At 41.3% G+C, this 19,563-nt stretch overlaps 1 protein-coding gene across 4 annotated transcripts; it reads left to right on the plus strand.

The window, feature by feature from the left end:
• Nucleotides 1–366: 366 nt before the first annotated feature.
• On the plus strand, nt 367–12,781 carry LOC123398184 (trithorax group protein osa-like). Of its 4 annotated transcripts, none has more exons than XR_006610103.1 (10): nt 419–634; nt 3,919–4,167; nt 4,262–4,477; nt 4,571–6,617; nt 6,722–7,114; nt 7,263–7,567; nt 7,698–7,861; nt 7,945–8,057; nt 9,889–9,961; nt 12,374–12,781. XR_006610103.1 is itself a non-coding variant. In XM_045092677.1 (9 exons), exons 2-8 carry the CDS (start codon nt 3,961–3,963, stop codon nt 8,015–8,017), a joined length of 3,405 nt encoding a protein of 1,134 aa, XP_044948612.1. In that variant the 5' UTR covers nt 419–634; nt 3,919–3,960; the 3' UTR covers nt 8,018–8,057; nt 12,374–12,781. The 4 variants fall into 4 exon arrangements, 2 of the variants coding, with proteins under 2 accessions (XP_044948611.1, XP_044948612.1); XR_006610104.1 differs by lacking the exon at nt 12,374–12,781 and adding an exon at nt 11,262–11,969; XM_045092677.1 differs by lacking the exon at nt 9,889–9,961.
• The last annotated feature ends 6,782 nt before the right edge of the window (nt 12,782–19,563 follow it).

A 19,563-nucleotide genomic window follows, 5' to 3' on the forward strand; every position in this document is an offset into this window, starting at 1 on the left:
TTCATTAAGGACGATGTCCGAGGTGTCTGTCCGGACATAAGACGGTTTGGAGGTTAAGTTGAGATGTTCTACAAGTATATTTTACTTGTGATTGGGCAAAGTCTAGTGTTTTTTACTTGCGAGGGAAAAGGTTATAGTTTAACATTACTTTGAATGTGTAGTTTTTTAAACAACTTGAAATATTTAATTATTTGTGGAGCGACTTACTCCCTCCGTTCTAAAATAAGTGAGTTAGTACAAAGTTGTACTAAGCTTGAGACAGTTATTTTGCGATAGAGGGAATATTAAATGGAAAATCATATGGAAGTGTTTTTCATGAGGGCATGACCTATTATAAAACCTTTTACACGGAGAACCCTTGCAAAAATCCAATATTCATATTCTGGTGAGGCTGTCCTGGCGAACCAAAGGTAACCCTTGTACACCCAAATCCTCCCCACAGCACCGTCCCGGGGTCCGTCGCCGCCGAAACCCCTCCCCTCTTCTTCCTCCTCCTCCACCACCATCACCACCACCTACACCAAAGTGCGCCTGCCTTCTCGAAACGTAGCAACTAGTTTGTCTCGCGATCTCCCTCCCCGACCCCTTGTCCTGCTGCTGGGCTGGTGTGGCCGGGAGGCGATTCTCTCTGCCGGTAAGGAAGCCCTAGCTTGTTCGGACATTTGTGTGGGCGAGGAACAGCCGAATCAAATCAGACAAATCCCCCTTTTAAGGATCGATGGGACGTTCGGGTGCATCCGCCCATCTATTTTGATGCATATTTTCCTCAACGAATGCTACTTTTGATTGAGATCCCTAATCAATACTAAGTCATAGCTGTTTATATCCAGTAAACAAATCGGGGATTCGTTCAGCTGAACCCCCGTTTCCCCTGTTAAGTCCGACGCTAGATATAGATTTCAGTTCTCCTTAGTGAATGCCCCCTTATGTGCACTAGATACATACTTGGTCCTTTTCATGTACAGTATATGTTCACTGGCTTTACTGCTGCTGATAGCTTGATAGATTGCTTTATTGCTTTCACATTTGTGAATTTGTTTGGAAAGGATCGGTGTTGATGTGCGGATTGGTGTTTGTACTTACTTTTGATCCGCACCCTCTTTGTTTGCCTCTTGTGGGTGTGTTATACCTCAATGTCAACATTATTCTTAGGGCATGTCTGCCTGCCAGTATTTTGTACTCCCTCCGTCCGGAAATACTTGTCCTACAAATAGATGTATCTAGACTTATTTTAGTTATAGATACATCCATTTTGTACATTTCTAGGACAAGTATTTCCGGACGGAGGGAGTAGACGTTTGGTACATGACTTGATCTTTTGGCTGGTGGTACCAAGCAATATCCAGCTTTTCACATAATGCAATTCATCACCAGTGTCGTTACTTTGACTCTTGGCATGTTGTTTCTGCTCAGCCTGGTAAGCTAGTTGGCTAGCTTCCTAACCTTGATAACCTGTCTGCCGCCACAATCTTTATTGTAAACAGTTAGTAAGGTGTTTCAGCTTTATAATTTTGTTTGTTACTTTGATTCATTTAGTATGCTGTTTCTTTTCAGATCAGTAAGCCTCGATTACTCGCTTTAATTTAATAAGATGGAAATAGTTTAACTTCAGATCTAATAATTTGTCTGTTGCTAGTGATACTCAAATTCACTCGGCGTGTCGTTTGTGCTATTATTTGTCACTAGCACAAATGCCCGTGCGTTGCAACGGGAGAGGAATTTGACATGTCCACTTAAATGTCCATCAGTGCGGCACGACAACATCTGGATGGTGCCATGCAGCGTGACATGCACACCGAGCTCTAAAAGAAATGCATATATCTGTAAAAAAATGCTCAAATAGCTGGCATAAAAAGTCAAGTTAATTTATCTTTAAACATCAACTTGGCAGCCTATTTGCATGAAGCAGGATTTGCCTTATTTAGGATTTAACCCTTTCTATCATCGTTCCTTGGTCTTGTAGACGTGTGTGAGTTTCCTCTGGATAGTTTCCTAGCAAATCGTTCTTCTAATTTAACTTCCTGCTAATAAGGGGATTTAATGGGCCCTCTCTCCCATCGGCTCATGCATAGATAATGGAATTTATTTATCCGTTCTTCTAATTTATTTATTTCATTCTTGCCAAATTTCTTTCTTTCTACTAATTCTTTCCCTTCGTGCTCAAGGGCTCATAATATGATAATAGTGGGATCTATTCTTTCTTTAATTCTTTCCTTCCTTCATCCACACAAGAAATCTATTCCTTCTTTTAATCCCACAGACGGGAACCCACTCCTTGAGGCAGCTTATTTATTTCAATTCATAGACATATATAAATTGGTGCAGTAAGTTATAGGAAAGCGAGGTGGGACAATTCAATAACTGAGTATCTCCTGACTACTGCTGGGCCGGGCAACGGGTGAGGCCCAATAGACATCAGCCTACGCGCTCGAAGAAAAAAAAAACAGCTATCGAGAAAAACGAATCATTATTTTGAACGGACAAAAACATATAATACGGGTGAACGGACAAAAAAACTGGAAACGCACCTTCCTTTATTAGTAGGTATAGAGTATAGTAGTAGGTATATATATAGATTATTTTTATAGGCATGGGTGGTCAAAGCATCTCTCCAGTCCGGGCTTTTGCCAGTTGTGCAACGCGAGATTTTCATGGAAAAAAAGTGGCATCCTAAGCACTTTGACTTGTGGTTTGCCCAGAGTTTAAAAAGTTCTGGTGTCCGCTACTGTTTATAGGAAATGAAATTTCAGTGTTAATGATGTGGTCCTTCACTATTTGCATGGTTAGCATGGTGATTTTCAGCTTTAACAATATGTTTGATCATATCAGTATCTTTGTTTCATCATGCATTTCTTCTGTGGCGATTAGCTATGTACTTTGCTAATTGTAGCTACATTGATTACCTGCCATATGCGTGTTGAGATAGTGGGGACAATATTGTATATATGTGAACTGCTTATCATGCTAGCACATTAGGGATTTAGGGATATTGTTATGTAACTTGGTTATTTGGCAACATAACACCTGCTGAACTCCAAAGCTAACAGAATACCAGCCTAATGCATCATGCGTGGCAGTGTACATGTCCCTCTTCTTATGGCTGTTAGTCAGGCCATAGAGAGTCGGCAACAGAATTAGACATCCTCTATACTCTTTGCTTGGAGTCTGACCTACTGTTACTGAAGTAGCATTACCTTTTTAGTTCAGTTGGCCCTAATATTTTCTTATATGACTATGTGACAGTGTAGGTTCTTTATTATTTCTTACTGTGGTTAAGATTGACTCGTCTGTCAAGCTACTTTGGCCGCTAAGAGATAATCTACCAGATGTCTGTCTCTTGGGCATGAAATATTCATCTATCTAATTAGTTATGGCATGTTATGGTATAGGCATGTGTTCTATATCACTACTGTATCGTGCTAGCGATTTAGGGATTTGCGGGTACTCTTTGGTAACTTTGGTTCATTAGCAAACTTTTCCTTGTTCTGAACAAAGCACCTACCGCACTTGATAGCTAGAAAATAAGGATGACGTATGGACCCACATGCAATACTTTGGCTTGCCTTTTATGGCTGTTCATCAAGCATTGATCATGGAGAGTGTGGCGACAATTAGATACCCCCCTATTTGTCCTGTTCCAGTATGGCTGTAAACAGCTACACTTTCGTATTTAGTTGACTTCTAATATTCGACTTGCTATTGAAGATGAGCCATTTCTTCAGCATTGTGCATCATTGGCTAACCATTTTGTTTTTTTTTATCATGTTGTGTATGTGGTGGTGCCATGTGTTTATTACTTGTCTTCTTGTGAATGAAATCTATAAAATAGAATAATTGACATTTTTGTGTCCTCGTTGCATTTCTGGTTATAGCTCGTACATTTTGAATGCATGAATTATGAAATTAGCATATGTGCAGGCATCAGAACCCTTACTGGATAGAAGTTAGTGAGGCCGGACAATGGGTTTCGATAATGAATGTATTCTGAATATACAAACTCTTCCTGGTGAATATTTTTGCCCTGTTTGTCGGACACTCATATACCCCAACGAAGCTCTGCAAGCTCAGTGCACACATCTCTACTGCAAACCTTGCTTGGCTTATGTAGCAGCAACCACACAAGCCTGCCCTTATGATGGTTACTTAGTGACGGAAGCTGATTCCAAGGTATAATCTCTTCTTAAGCTGATTTCAAGGTACAGCCTCTTCTTAAGGGAGTCATTTATACCCTCTTTGTTATAACCTGCTTTCAAATATGCAGCCTCTGGTGGATTCAAATAAATCACTTGCTGAGACAATTGGTAAAGTTACAGTACAATGCCTGTACAACAAGAGTGGTTGCCAATGGCAAGGAAACCTGTCTGAATGCAACACACATGGTACCGCTTGCGCCTATGGGAACTCGCCTGTTGTTTGTAACCGTTGTGGTACTCAGATTGTACATCGTCAAGTGCAAGAACATGCCCAGCTTTGTCCTGTATGTAAATCATGTCTCAAAGTGATTTGTTCTATAAGTCTATAACTGTTTCTCTATGCATTAATATTTTTGTACCTTTGCGTATCTTTGCAGGGCGTGCAATCCCAAACACAACAGGCTGACGGTAGTCTGACACAGTCATCAGCTGCAACGACCCAGGCAGTCACCCAAGATCCGTCTGCAGTTTCCTCTGTGGCACCTGCAGCAGCTCCTACAGCTGGAGCTGTTACAGCTTCTGCATTGCCAACTGGTTCAGCTGGTGTGACCACACCAAGCACAGTTGCCGTGGCCCCTTTTGCAGGGGCACCTACTTCTGCTACTCAAGGTCAAGCAGTTGCACCACAAATTCAAACAGCCGAGCAGTACCAGCAGCAGCTCCAGTACCACCAGTACTACCAGCAGCATTTCCCTGGCTACAATCCATACACCCAGCAGTATCAACAGTATGGCCAATACCAACAGTACACACAACCTCAAACGCAAGTGGCACCGCAGAATGTTGCCCAAGTTCCTGCACAACCTGCGCCATATGCTCAGCCTCAATTCATGCAGCCATCACAGTCCCAACACATGGTGCCAAATCAGTCCCAGAATCCTCAACTCCAAGCACCAGCTGTTCAGCCGCAGCCTCAGCAGAATCCACCATTGCATTCCGCGCCACAAATTCCACAGATGCAACCACAAGGTGATGTACAACCTATAGCTCATACCCAAGTTGGTAATCAGCCATTTGCAATGCCTGCAACTCAAGCAATAGCCTCCCAGGTGCAGCCATATGTGCAACCTCATCCTCCACATCATCAGCAGGCTGTTGCCCAGCAACAACAACCGCAAATGCAGTACCCACCTCAGCAGCAACATCTTCAACCTCAGATGCAGCACCAGCATCCACAAGTGCAGCAGCAATCGTACCCACAACCTAATGTCTATCATCAGCCTCATCCAGTTTCACAATCTCAGAACCCTTCAGTACATGCGGTAGCAGGTCATCAATCATATTCGCAGCCTCAGCCAGCACATCAGATGCCACATGGTGCCGCAGTCCAGCACCCTGTACATGCATCTCACCAACAGTTAGTTGGTCCTCAGCATCCTGCACTTGTACATCCTCCTCAGGGTCAATTTCCGTTGCAAGGCCAACAGCCAACCATGTTGGCTCCTCAAGGTACTCAGCATACACCACAACATCAGCAGCATGGGCATCAGGCTCAGCGACCACCAATGCATCCCAGCATCCCTCCGCAGGCACCACCACAAGGATTTCCTCTTAACACACCCGTTCCTTCACAAACAGGTCAATCATACCAACAAGGAATGCACTCATCACAACAACAGATGCATCCTCAACCTTTCCAGCCCCACGGTCCACAATATATGCAACAGCAGCAGCATGTTCCAACCTCGACTAGCAGGTCTATGAGTTATGTTGCAACACCACATCAGTTCCAAGAATCAGGGAAGTCAGAAAGTGCAGCTAATGCTACTGGCAATACTGAAGTAGGTGATAATACAAATGGAGGCGGTGAATATTCTGGCATAAAGCCAGAATCTCTGGGTGATAAAAATGCGAATGGGGAGCAGAATGATTTTAGTAATATCAGAAAAAATGTGGTACAAACTGGCATTGCATTGGGCGTTGCAGATGGTTCAGACAAAGGCAAAGGAAAGGATGAGTCTGGTGGCCAGGAAAGTAATTCACAGTCTGAAGCTTCAAATATATCCAATGATCTTGAGAAAGGAGGATCATTACAGCAGGCATCACAGAAAAGCCAGGGAGCACTGGGTTCCTATGTTCCCCCAGGCATGGGCCGACAGCGTCCGTCTGGACCTGATACCATGCTTCCTCAGCATATGCTCCATCCTGGTCCTGTGCCATGTACTCAAGCCCAGACGAATCAAATGAGGCCACCTAGTCATGGTTTTCCTGAAAATGTCCGGCCTACAGTGCAGCAACAGCTATATGGTGTATATCAATCTGAAATGGCACCAAGGACGCTTGCACCAAACATTCCGCGGGCTGTACCCACCAGACCTGATGATGGCATGATTCGACCGCCCATGGCTGGACCCTTGCCTGGACATCATGACACAACTATGCCTCCTTTTGCTTCAGAAAATGTTGGCCGGCCACATCCTGTTGGTAATTCTCTTGAATCAAATGCAAACACTTCTAAGTTTTCCATTTTAGGGGCACTTGAGTTTTCTTTATTGTAAGCATCTTGACCAAAACTTCCTTCCATTCAGGAATGAGAAATGGTGTTGGCGGGGAGCAACTTGCAAATTCCAGGGCTTTCCACGATGAAGGGTTCAATTCTTCACGGGAACATTTCAGGTCGTTGGGGCCACCATATCCTGGCAGATACAATGTCAACCCTAAAGATATTGAAGAGAATATTAAGCAATTTCCAGGGCCAACTCATCTTGATGACGACAGTTTTCAGAGAGGCCCAAGGCCTTTTGATGGTTTTGATTCATTTTCTGGAAGACCTCCATTCCAAAACAAGCCAGGCCCATATCCTATAGGCTTCCCTGAAGATTTATCAAGGAAGCCCCATTCAATTGTTGGTCATCCTGACTTTGTGTCACCTGGTCCAGAATTTGGCCATCACAGGGTTGATGGAATGCCTAGAAACCCAGGTAAGGATTATAAGATGATTCAAGGCTTGATTTGAAACTTCATCGTCAGCAAGTCTTCATGGGTTTAATGAATGAAGAGGAGCTTATGACTACTTGATCATTTTCACAATTTTTCAACGGCTCTGTAATGGCTTCAAATGGTTTTCAGGTTCATTTGTTCAAGGGATGACAGCTGGTCCTGGAGGTCTTCATAAGGACCAACTAGGCCCTGGCAACCTTCCAGGGAGTAGACAGCATGATTTTGACAATCTAGCGTTCCCTCATACACATTTCCACCCTGCTGATATTTTTCTTCCAAGAAATCTTCATGGTTCTGAACCCCTTGGGCATGGTCAATTGCATGGAATTGAACCTTCTGGCCACCGGTTCCAAGGACACATACATCCAGATGATACAAATTTTGATGACTATTCTCGACATGGTTTTCCACAAGAATCTGGCCGCTTCAGTTCGGTGGGTTATGGATATATTGAATTAATAAATTTATTTTCGTTTTTGTGTTTATTCCTAATGCATTATGAGTTTCTGTATGCTATATACTTGATGTACCTATTAATCACTGAACTGCTGCTGTACTGTCCAGGGTGGTTTCTTCAGTAGTGGAGATGTTGGTTGGTGCAGGATATGCACGTTTAACTGTGGGAGTGCAGAGGACCTGGGTCTACATGTGCATACAAGAGAACATCAACAGCATGCAATGGACATTGTTCTGAAAATGAAGCATGATGCTGCGAAGCGACAGAAAATGTGAGTATATTTTTGCACTGATTTGAATTAGAACATCCTAGGTGAAACATTTCCTTGATTTGAAACTCTCGCCCATTTCTCAGGAATCCTACAGGCCCCAAGTCATTAAACAAAAAGGTAGCCATGAAGGGCAACTTCTATGGAAATAGGCGTTAGAGCTCCTGTTACATAGTTCAGCATTCGATGAGATTTCAAGGTAGGTAGGGTGGTTGCATTTCCCCCCTCAAGTGCAACCCTAAGTTCAGTAGTTCAGTTAGTTGCTTTGCCCCCGTCCTTCGCCAGGTTGCTGCTAGTGCTGTTTGGATCTATTTGCGACCACTCAACTGTTCTGCATGTTTGGAATGGAATATTTAGTTGTCCCAAACTTCTGTTATTATATTGTGCTGCAGACTATCCATGCTTTTATGGTACTTTTTGTTGCGATTTTGGATACTCGATTCCTGTATTCTGACTCTAAGGATGCTTCTATTTCTGGGCGTGCCGCCTTCCAGTTTTGCATATGTGATGATAATAGTTGATAATAATGTACCATCTTCATTTCATTTTGTAAGGTGCATGCTGGTCTAGCACGAGATTTAGGAAGCAATTAACAGTAGAGGAATTGACCATGTTAGCCATGGTGTTATTGTTTTGAAAATATGAGAGAATATTTCATAGCCATAGATGTGAAGTCATCATTTCTACATGAATGCCTTGTATTTTGAAAGGATATTGCAAACACTGTTGGCCTTTGTTTTGAAATGGAGGGCGTACTTGACTTCCCTGTATATCCACTAGGTAGACGTGAGTTTTGTCGTTCTTGTACTGGAGCCTAAACATCACATACTCCCTCTGTCCCAAAATAACTGTCTCAACTTTGTACTAACTCTAGTACAAAATTGTACTAAGCTTAAGACACTTATTTTGGGACGGAGGGAGTAGTTTTTTAGAAACATAAGACTCTTGGTATGTAAAATTGCCATCAGTTTGCTTATGTTAAATTCTACCTCCTCTGTAACTAAATAATTGTAGTTGGGGAGAACTAGAGTAGTTACGTACAGAGGGAGTAGAAAATGCCATCACGTTCTGTTGAAATGAACCCTAAGATTATTGGCACTTATCTAAATAAAGGCCTTTGTGAAATCACATTTAAAGGCCAGGCTGGTAGAAACAACAGCATATATAGACATTGAATATGCTGTAGGGCGTTTTTTAGTAGAAATATTTGTACCCCCTGTCCCACAAATTGTAGCACGCAACATCTTAGGTTGAAACATTTAACAAGCATAGATTAGTCAAGTCTTCCCCCTTTTTGCTGCTTCCATGGATGATTGTTGGTGGTTGAATTTTTAGATTTTAGATGAATGATCGTTTAGATGCTTATTTTTCATTAAATAAGTATGAATATAATTACCCGACTCGTACTTAAATAGTGTGCATTTCCGTTTATATCTTGTAAACACTAGATGGTGGGGCGATTATTCGTGAACTGCTGATTGTTATTTGGAGCATTGATCCTAACTATATGTATCATCTTTATTCATGAGATATATTAGGAATTTGCTTATTGGGAATTGCTTATTAGAGAGCCTACTATATAACTAATTGAAGTGTTGAATTAGCTATGTCACTTTGTTGATTGGCTGGCACGCAAATTCCGTAATCAGCAGACATATGGCATAATACAGATACCGGATATTAGGACCCTACGCTTGGTTTTGAGATGGGCATTGGTATACTTGACTAGCTAGCTTGGTTATATGTAGAATTATTGATACAAATACAAGGACAATTATTTGTAGATAATTGCTTCGTTCTTTAAAAATTGCGAGGCGTGTTCTTGGTCTGATTATCATAGCTATGGGTGGAGAACGCCATTTATAACTTATGGACATTAGGCACCCGTAGGAGCATTGTTTTAATTTTTTATATGATGTTAACAATTGGTATACAATAATTTCCTTGACAATTGCCTTTTCTGGATGTGTTTCATCCAAGGTGAATATTGAATGATATGCTTTTTTTTTTGTTGTCTGTTTGCTAAACAGAAATTGACAAGTATAAGAAATTCCATGCGAGGGCTCCACGTTCATATGATACTTGCATGCTTTCCTGAAGGCGGTAAGGATAGATATGCATTGAACTTTTCTTACGAAGTGCTTTAACTTTTACACAGATGCGTGACGTAGATATATGAATTAATTATGCCTTATGCCTGTCTTTGTTTCTCAATTTCCTAACAAATGCTATTTAACGTGTGCTGTGTTTTTAGATCTTTGTAGTTGTAGGACATGTCATGAATACTGCACCAGTGTATGTGTAAAACTTTGGCTTGTACTAGCTGATTGCATAGACACAAAAGTTTGTTATAGATATAGGCCTCCTTTGGTTCATAGGATAGGATTATCAAACTTATAGGAAATGAGATGACATGTACTCCCTTTGTAAAGTAATATAAGACGTTTTAGATCATTATTTCACTGATCTAAAACGTCTTACATCTTTGTAAAGTAATATAAGACGTTTTAGATCATTATTTTACTAATCTAAAACGTCTTATATTACTTTACAGAGGTAGTATCTCAAATCCTATGAGTAGGAGTAGGAAAAGAGAGATGTCATTTGGTTCTCATCTTAGTTTTTTTTTCATTGAGTCTAGGCTTATGTTTATTTTCCTTTAAAATGTGGAGGATAGGAACCAATCCTATGTAGGAATAGGAATCCACTCCTATGAATCAAAGGGCTCTAAAGGAAAGAAACCTATTGCATAGAATTCCAATGAAATTCCTTCAAACCAAAGGAGGCGAGTTTAGTGCTTGTTTTAACAAGTATCTGAAATCACCTTTTTTCTATGGGGTTGTTATTAGTGTCCAACAAGTCATACTTGTGTGGTATGTTTTGTCTAGAAAATTATTTTATAAAAGTTAAGATGGCTCTGAGCAAGTACATCAACCCTATTATGATTGTGCATCATATGCCTAACCACAAAGTCAAACTTATGTGAGCGGCAAAATTTGACAACAAAATTCTAATACCCAACTCCCAAACCAAGTTGCTATAATGTACTCTGTATACTTGAACTTCGTTTGACTTACACTTGTGTCTGCATGTGAGCTTATTTAAATAGGTTCAATGGTCATTTATGTGCAACTCTTTTTTGCCTTAAGTTTTTTTCCCACTATTTAGTATGATCACATGAAATTATGGCGATGAACGAGTTTAGTAGACTAATTTTTGATGCACTGGTTTTCTGTTTATTTTGTAATATTTGTGTCCCATATTAAAAAAACATACCGAATGGCATGCTTCTCCGATGCATTTCTTTCAGTTTGATAGTTATCCAGCATTCATGAAAATATGTCTCTTTCCTTGTGCACAAAATTGGAAAACCTTAAAAGATTAATTAAATTTGTATTCTCAGGTTGTGACACTGGACTTTTATTCACAATTGTCACAAGGCTACAATATATTTTTAATCTCCTATGTAACAAAGCATGAGACCACATAAATATTTGATGACCAAATAATGTTTAGTGATAGTTTTTCAAATTATATATATGGACTATTTCAAAATTTAGGGCAACCAACGAGAATACTTTGTTTTTAGTGTCCAAGTGTTGTGATCGCTTTGCTAGATTTACCATGTCTGTGCTATTGCTTTTGAAGTATTGTAGCACCCTACTGGGAGATCATAATGAATGCGTTGAAAGACTGAAAAACACTTATGTCTAGTGTTGGTAAATGTAATGCTCTCGAGTATCATTGTCTCCGGTAAAAATGATATTGTGTCCCCCTGATTTATAATCTGGTGTACTTAGTACAAATTTGTTTATGTAGCATTGCTGTGACTACGAATTTTCTTTTCCCTTTTTGGTGTCGTTGTTGTATTGCTAAAAATTCCGCTATGAACTCCTTTTGAGTTATTTGTCAGATTTTGTGGCTAGCGATTAATGTGTTGTGGAGTGTAAGAGCATCTCCTGGCTTCAGTGACCAGAAAAGAAGTTTTAGATATCGGAGAAAATTAGTGGAAAATCCCTTATATTCTCTCTTCCTTTCTATCTCTCTCTGTACCGTGCTTTCCCACTTGAAACAATTTGTATTTTTATCACATAAAATGATTCAAACATTATGAGTCATGCATTACATAATTTTACGCATAATATGTGAAATTCAAATCCAAATTGAACATAGTAGTTCTAAATGACGCAAACATGACATAAGCTCATTGGTACCCAACTTAGATTGTACTAATAAACTTGATACAATATAATTAGGTAGTTCTGAACTAATTCAACATAGCCTGTTCTAACAAAACAAACACCAGATAAACAGACATCATTCTTGTCGGAGGAGGATGAAATCTCTACTGAGCCATGACGTTGGCATTGATACGAGATAAACATACATCATTCTTGTCGGAGGAGGATGAAAACTCTATTGAGCCATGGCGTTCGCATTGATGGTGCTAGGTTCCTCATTCAATTGGCGGCTAAGGCCACTCTTAACGATTTGTTTGCTTCTTTTCAAATTCAGGTGAATTGATGTATTGTTGCATTCCGTTAAACACTTCGGGGGACTTTGGGGGCACTGCGGCTAGAGGAGGTAGGAAGGTCGAGCATGGCGACTCAGAATGTCCCCAGCCACCACACAATGTGAGATGTTTGGCGGAGGGCATGTTGACCCATTGTGGAGCAGCGGTGCGTGTGGGCCTTGAAGGCTGGAGTGACAAAATGGTAGCAAACCCGTATTTGGTTTGGTGGCACGTGTTAAGATTAATTAAGATACTTAATTAGGGAAAATCCCTGCCTGTATTAACCGCCGACGGATGCTATTTCAGCAACTGCCGCGTCGGTTCATGTTCAGACGCATCTTCAAAACGAGGCGTCCTCCCTGTACCTATATATGTAGAAGCACCAATGGAAGAGAGTAGAGTTTTGGTCATTTGTTTCATTCCATCTCAACACGTTATCAGCACGCTCCCACAGAGCATTTTTCGGGAATGGACTCCCCGACGATAGCAGTGCCGTAGATCGAGCCGCATCATGATGATGGCATGGCCCTCCTTCTGGTCGACGAGGCCATGCGAGGCAGCATGTCCCCGTGGACATGCCTGGCGAACCCTTCTTGAATCGTTGGGGTTCTGTCAGATTGGTGAAGGAGTCGGAGTCAAAAGAGATCAAGCAACCACCGAAATAGCAAAGTCTTGATTTAACTACGTGAACAAGGTGCTACTTCCCGATTTTACTTGTCAGGAACTAGTACCTTTGGCATTTGTCTTCAGGCAAGGAATAGTCAAGGAACAGTCAGAAGAAACACATCATCTTTTTGGTTAGGGTGAATTGGATATATGCCATTGCAACTTTCGTCAATTGAAAAATTGCCATTACAATTTTACACTTTGGAAAAATGCCACTACAATTCTTCCACACTCCTTCATATGTCATTATACACGGTGAAAGGACCAAAGTGCCCATATGACTTCGTTCTATTGTCACTCAAATTGCCATCCGAGCATCTCCCCCAACCTTTCTTGCGCTCGTCCCACACAAGCCTCATGTGCCTCATTGCAGCGAGGCTGTGGGAGGATGCTGGGAGATGCTGGTGGGCAAGATATCTACCGACAAATCACACATGCTCATGGGTCTGCCCCAGCAGCACGTCCATGGTCCTCACCGCTCCACGCGGTCTAGGAACATGCATGTCTAGCTCGGCTTCGTGGGTGACCTGGTGCACGACATGGTTCACCCTGAGCCCATGCCAGTGGGGTCGCAAGTGAAGCCGCACAACACCACGACGGTGGTTTCGCCCAGCATGGCGACACATGCGGCAACCAACACCTGTGCATAGTAGACGCATCACGTAGTTGCGGACCGATGCATAGCTCCGTCCTCGTCCGCCTCGGGGCATAGCGCGGAGTAAGGAGAAGGGAGACGGCGGGGGCATTTTGGTCTCAAAATGTGTATAATGGCATATGAAGAAGTGTGAAAGAATTGTAGTGGCATTTTTCCAAAGTGTAAAATTGTAATGGCATTTTTTCAATGGACGAAAGTTGTAGCGGCATATATTCAATTAACCCTTTTGGTTATGGCTCAACGTATCCATCCCGGTCCGGTCTTCATAGCGCATATGCACTGGCTGGAGGTCGTGGCAGCGGCGCCCAGCCCGCAACAGAGGCACCTTGTTGAACACAGGTAGGCCTCAAACCCGCCCCTCCTCCTCCCGACGACGAGCCGCATCAGCGGCCGCGATGCAGCGCCCACCAGCAAAGCAAGGTCTTGCTCCCCGCCCCGGCCATGGCGAACAATATCCTCCCATGCTCTGAATCGAGGCGGGCTCCATTGGCGAGGCCTCCTTCCCTGCACATGCGGCAGCGCCCCAATCGCCGCCCCGGGTATCGCCTCCGCGAGACCCGTACTCCGGTGGCGTGACCGTCGACGGAAGCCGCGGCGGCCCTCCGAGCAGCAAGTGCGGTGCTAGCGCAGCACGACAAAGCCGTGAGGCAAGGTAGCGACTGCGACCACGGACTAATGGCACGACTGGACGACGACGACCCGGCTTCTCAGACAGAGGCTACCCGCGAGAGCCCATCCATCCCCGACGAAGCCACTCCGGCGGCATGGCTGCCGATGACGATGGACGCGGATGGAGCCCGCCGAAGCCACTCCGGCGGCATAGCTCCCTCCCGTGTGATGGCTCGGCCTTAGGGCTCGATGCGGCCCGTGGCCATCGGCCCCGACGAGAAGAGCCCCATCACTCTCAAGTGATGCGGCCGACCGGCTGTGGAAGCTCCGCCTGTGTCGTTCATGAGAATTGGGGATCGATGTGGCTGAAGTACTCATGTGGCTGGGGCATCGCTTCCTGGCTACTCGTCCTTTTCCGTTTGGTTGACCAGGCTGCACCTGGCTGGGTTGTCCTACGTGGCCTATTTGCATGCGGTTGAGCCACCAGATCGATGCTGATGCTAATTTGCATTATTTACTTAATTGCTTGTATTTTGAGCTTTTTAGCAGATTAGTGCTCCAACAACTATTGCTATTTATTAGCATTTCTCATGTTTAGGCCAAATTTGCATTTAAATCATTTTCTGTTGAATTTTAAAATTCCAGAAATACATGGTTATTAATGCCTGGCATGTTCTTTACCGAAACAAAGACATTGTTTTGCTGTTGAGATTAAATTTTCTCTCACAACAATATTGATTTACGATTGAGAATTATTATTTTCTCGTAAAATAATCTTATTGCGATTGAGATTAGTTTTCTCTCGCAAAATATTAAATCACCTTGCTGAATTATCTTGTAACTTGATATAAGATCATCTCATTTAATTCGAGGTCTATATAATTCATTCACTTGAGCTTCAAGTTTGCAACATCATTACTATTCATTACAATAGTAGTGTATATCTGTTGAATACCGAGATGTATTTCAGAAGTTGATGTAATATATTTCCACGTTTATCACGTGTCGAGATTAATTACGTCCATTTGCAATTCGGATTTTTAATCCATTGCGAAGATAAAAATTCAGTACTTCTGAAGTACTGTTTTTTCTGATGAGTACAATGTACTCTCGAATGTATGTATCTCCATGTTTACTACATATCGAGATTAATACGTCTATTTGCAATTGAGTTTTTCAATTTCTTGCAAATACATATGTAAAACTCAAAGTGGTTTTCTTCAAATTGATGCCTGGGATCACAAGGTACTCATTTGAATCTAACGCAGATTATCGATGACTACTGATAAAAGTCTATATTTTTTCGTTTTGACATTATGGTTGTTTTACAAAATGCTCTCCCACACATTTTTCTAAGTCATGACATAAATCATTATGAATGAGTATCTATTGATTTCATCACATTATACTCCCTAGTGCAGAGAAATCTACTCAACTTTGGAGATTATCTTCAAGGGGTTATACTTAGCAATTTGAGATTCACACTAATGGTTTCAAGATAATTTCTTGAAATACCCATTGATTTTGCTAAGTTCATTACAACATCAACCACGATGGTCTTTAATTTACTGGCTGTAAATTAATTATCTCTGGTTTACCCTTAGAGGTAACATATGGTTATAGAATTTGAGGCATTCGCCCTCAATGGCCACCATTGTCGGCCCTATCTGGTCCATGGACATCATGATCGCTCTTGTGTCTCGTGGGATAATGTGTGCAATCCTAGATTCACCTCTGGTTAGGATCACACTGCTAACATAAGAATGTTGTCTTATATATCATAAGACATTAGATTCAGATCTCAGTATATGGCTATTCTGTATCAGCAATTCCTGGGGTACAATGACCTAAAGGGCAAAGGTTTGAAGCTCACTTCAACCTTCAACCCGACATCACCAGTGATGACGGAACCTATGGGAACGGAGAACGTGTGGTTGAACATGCCTCAACTGACATGTTTGGAGACTATGAGTAGTCTCTCAGTTTCCTGAGTGGTCAATATAATTTATGTCCATTCATGATGTTGTAACAATAACATAAATAGTTTTGCCATCATATATTGTATATTACAATATATTGTATCAACATTTTGGTACAAATACATTTGTATGTATTCTATATATCTACAGTGATTTTCAGATTGAGAATCTTCATGTCTACATATAGATTTCTACGGAGGTCAATATGATGAAAGATGATTTGTGCCTTGTGGACATATGCAACACAAACTCTATATTCGGGGAATTGAAATGTCTCCACTCTCGTTGAGAGAAAGGATATATTTTAAAGTCACTAGATGTGATGATGTTTAACTCGTACCCTATTAAACTATATAGGTATCCGTCAAAATAGTTTCCATAGCGAAACTTATGATGACAAGAAAGAGAAATAAGTTCTCTTTACCATATGCAACGGATATGGCAAGCACATTCTCTATGTATCATCTGGATTGTACTACACATACGACACAACCCGTAGCACATGTTGCGTATGAGATAGTTTTCCAGAGTGTCCTGTACATGACAAACTTGGCATACTTGCCTTGGTAATCGAGACATTGGGTTGAAACTGAAATTATCAACAATTCCAATAGTTTATGATTATTATGATGCTAAATTCTAACAATATTTGGATTTTGTGTGCACTACATGTGACACAGGGAAGCTAATTTGAAGGCTCGCGCACCTTAAAGTCTACGCTGAACCACTCAGACTCCTTGACTGCATCAAGTCGAGGTAAGTGACTCTTCCCATCCATTGACTAGACCATTCAGGTATTCCATGGTTCTAAAAGACATATCTATACGATTGTCTCGAGTGTGATTTATCCACATGAAACCATTGGCTCATTATCCTGACATCGATTTGAAGCAAATCGAATGGATAACATTGTAAAATTCTCCTTGAGTGCCTTCTCTACGGACCTTGGATTGAAGTTTAGCAATTTGTCCTAATGTCTAGACTCAAAATGGTTTGTTAGAATCCTTTATCTAAAGAATTAAGCTCATTGCATTATCTTTACTTTGGAATTGCAACTTACCAACTTTACGTTGGAGTCATGCAGTTTTACACGCTCATGACAGAACTGCATAATATTATTCCCCTATATCTTTGATACGTGGAAATCTACCAAGTATTTCCCATCTGCGGTAATTCGGTTGCATACCGACATCACCACCCGGCATACATCATTGGCCCCTCAACATATAGTTGGGATCTATGTGAGGAATAACTGTATTTCTGTCAATACCTCAAGCCCCTCGCATGGGGAGTTATTCAAGGCAAGTATGCTGATTCATGAGGAATATTTCCAGGCATTAGGGGGAGAATTCAAGTACCATAAATAATGCCAGGAAATTAGTGGAATGTTCAACACATTTCTGCCTCAAATCCACGTACTCAAAGATCTGAACCATGCGTTCAGAATATTTGCAACACATTGCAAATAACCTGCCAGATTCATTTACTGAATATAAAGGTGTCACACAATCCTACAATACTGCAAAAGTACGCCTGAAAGAGTGGAGGTACCAACAAAAACCACTCCACTCCCCATTCGATGCAACAGGGGGAGATGTGTATGGCAGAAGTACATAGGGATTCAGTTTCTCGCAAGCAAGGATATCAAGGCCTATGAATAGGTAAATGCAAGTCAACTTCACGTTGACAGACACCTAATGGGTAGTATATACCCAGTAGATGGGAAACCTCCTTCAACCTAGGTCATGGTGCACACAATGACCGCGACATCGGAATAACCGACTCAATTGCATTGGGAAATCGCGAGTAGTCATCATTGGTAACGATATTTCCATCAACAATATATTTATATATAGATTCTAAAGAATCATATAACCGGAAGTCTAGAATTGTCGACATACATTTCTCAACTAGATTGCAAAACCTTTCACATGATTCAGGTCCAAGACCATGGCCATGGCATAGTGTGAACAACACTGGGACTAAACTCAAGCAAAGGATATAATATAGGTAGAAATAATCTTGCTCAATAATGGAAAGGTATTCATAAGCAATACCTACACCAGTTTTCTTCTGCAAACAGAATTGAGAACAACAAGGTGGTGAAACATAGAGCAAGTATTGTAGCACAAGGTTTCACGCAGATACCCAACTATTCTCCAGAGGTGGAATCTCTTTCTGATAATTTATATCATTGGCAGTACAAAATCATCTATCTCTGCAGTTGATAGATGTAGTGATCACATATCCATGTGGATCACTAGATTCATACATATATGATTGATTCCCAATGGAATCTCACTTCTGAATCGAAATGCAAAATGCAACATACATTGTGTAAAAATCAGTAAGTCATCATAAGACTTATTGTTGTCGGTACATATGGTACAACCAACATAGTGAGCTCCTTGTACAAAAGGATTACTCCTACAATGATGATTATCCATGTTTGTGTGTCTGTAATGACGACACATGTAATCATCCAAATGACGGAGTATAAAATGAAGTTTTGGTAAACCAAAATACCGCTCGTTACTACAACTTGAACACCTTCATTCATACACTATGGTATACTATGTTGTCTATATCCATAATATATTGGAGAAATTCCTTGTGGACAAATCATATCCATCCATAACCCTCATGGTAGTTCATTCTCTAGACGTAGAGAAAGATCTATTTAGACCAAGAGATGATGGAAATGAGATATTGGGACTGAACGTTCCATAATGCCATTGGATCCACCAAACACAAATTGGTTGGTACTCAAGAATATCTTTCGATATCTCCAAGGCATCAAACATCTTGTCCTGGGTTTTCAATTTCACATAAATGTGAACACCGATATCATTGGATACATCGATCAGATCCCCACTATATCAGGTCATAGACAAACTTAGTGTTCCTACTAGGTGTGGTAGCCCTCTCATGAAGAGTCTTCGAAACTGACCTCATGCCTACATCCACCAACCATTATCTCAACGATAATGTTTCTTGTGTTGCCCGGATGCAAATAGGTTACATAATAAGCAACATCACTATATTGCATATCTTGCAAGTCAAATCATGCGACTGATTTGTTCATCGGGTCTCTACCAACTTATATGTTCCAGAAATGTGTTCATGGAATTGGTATGTGACGGCTTCGAATTTTGCAAGAATCAGGGGGAAGTTGTTCCTGTTCAATGCATCATATTATACTCTTTTTTCATTCACGAGTTTACTTTACACGTTCTCATAAAGGTTTTTAATGAGGTAAAATCAACATGAGATCATATGTCAT

The sequence above is a fragment of the Hordeum vulgare genome, chromosome 5H (genome assembly GCF_904849725.1).
Source record: "Hordeum vulgare subsp. vulgare chromosome 5H, MorexV3_pseudomolecules_assembly, whole genome shotgun sequence".
Classification (NCBI taxonomy): Eukaryota; Viridiplantae; Streptophyta; class Magnoliopsida; order Poales; family Poaceae; genus Hordeum; species Hordeum vulgare.

What these genes read in the sequence shown, in the direction of transcription:
- LOC123398184 (XM_045092676.1), top strand. Translation starts at nt 3,961, where the DNA reads ATGGGTTTCGATAATGAATGTATTCTGAATATACAAACTCTTCCTGGT. An exon ending in TGGCCGGCCACATCCTGTTG is followed by an intron (nt 6,618 to 6,721) that starts GTAATTCTCTTG and finishes CCTTCCATTCAG; the next exon opens with GAATGAGAAATGGTGTTGGC. An exon ending in GCTGCGAAGCGACAGAAAAT is followed by an intron (nt 7,862 to 7,944) that starts GTGAGTATATTT and finishes CCCATTTCTCAG; the next exon opens with GAATCCTACAGGCCCCAAGT.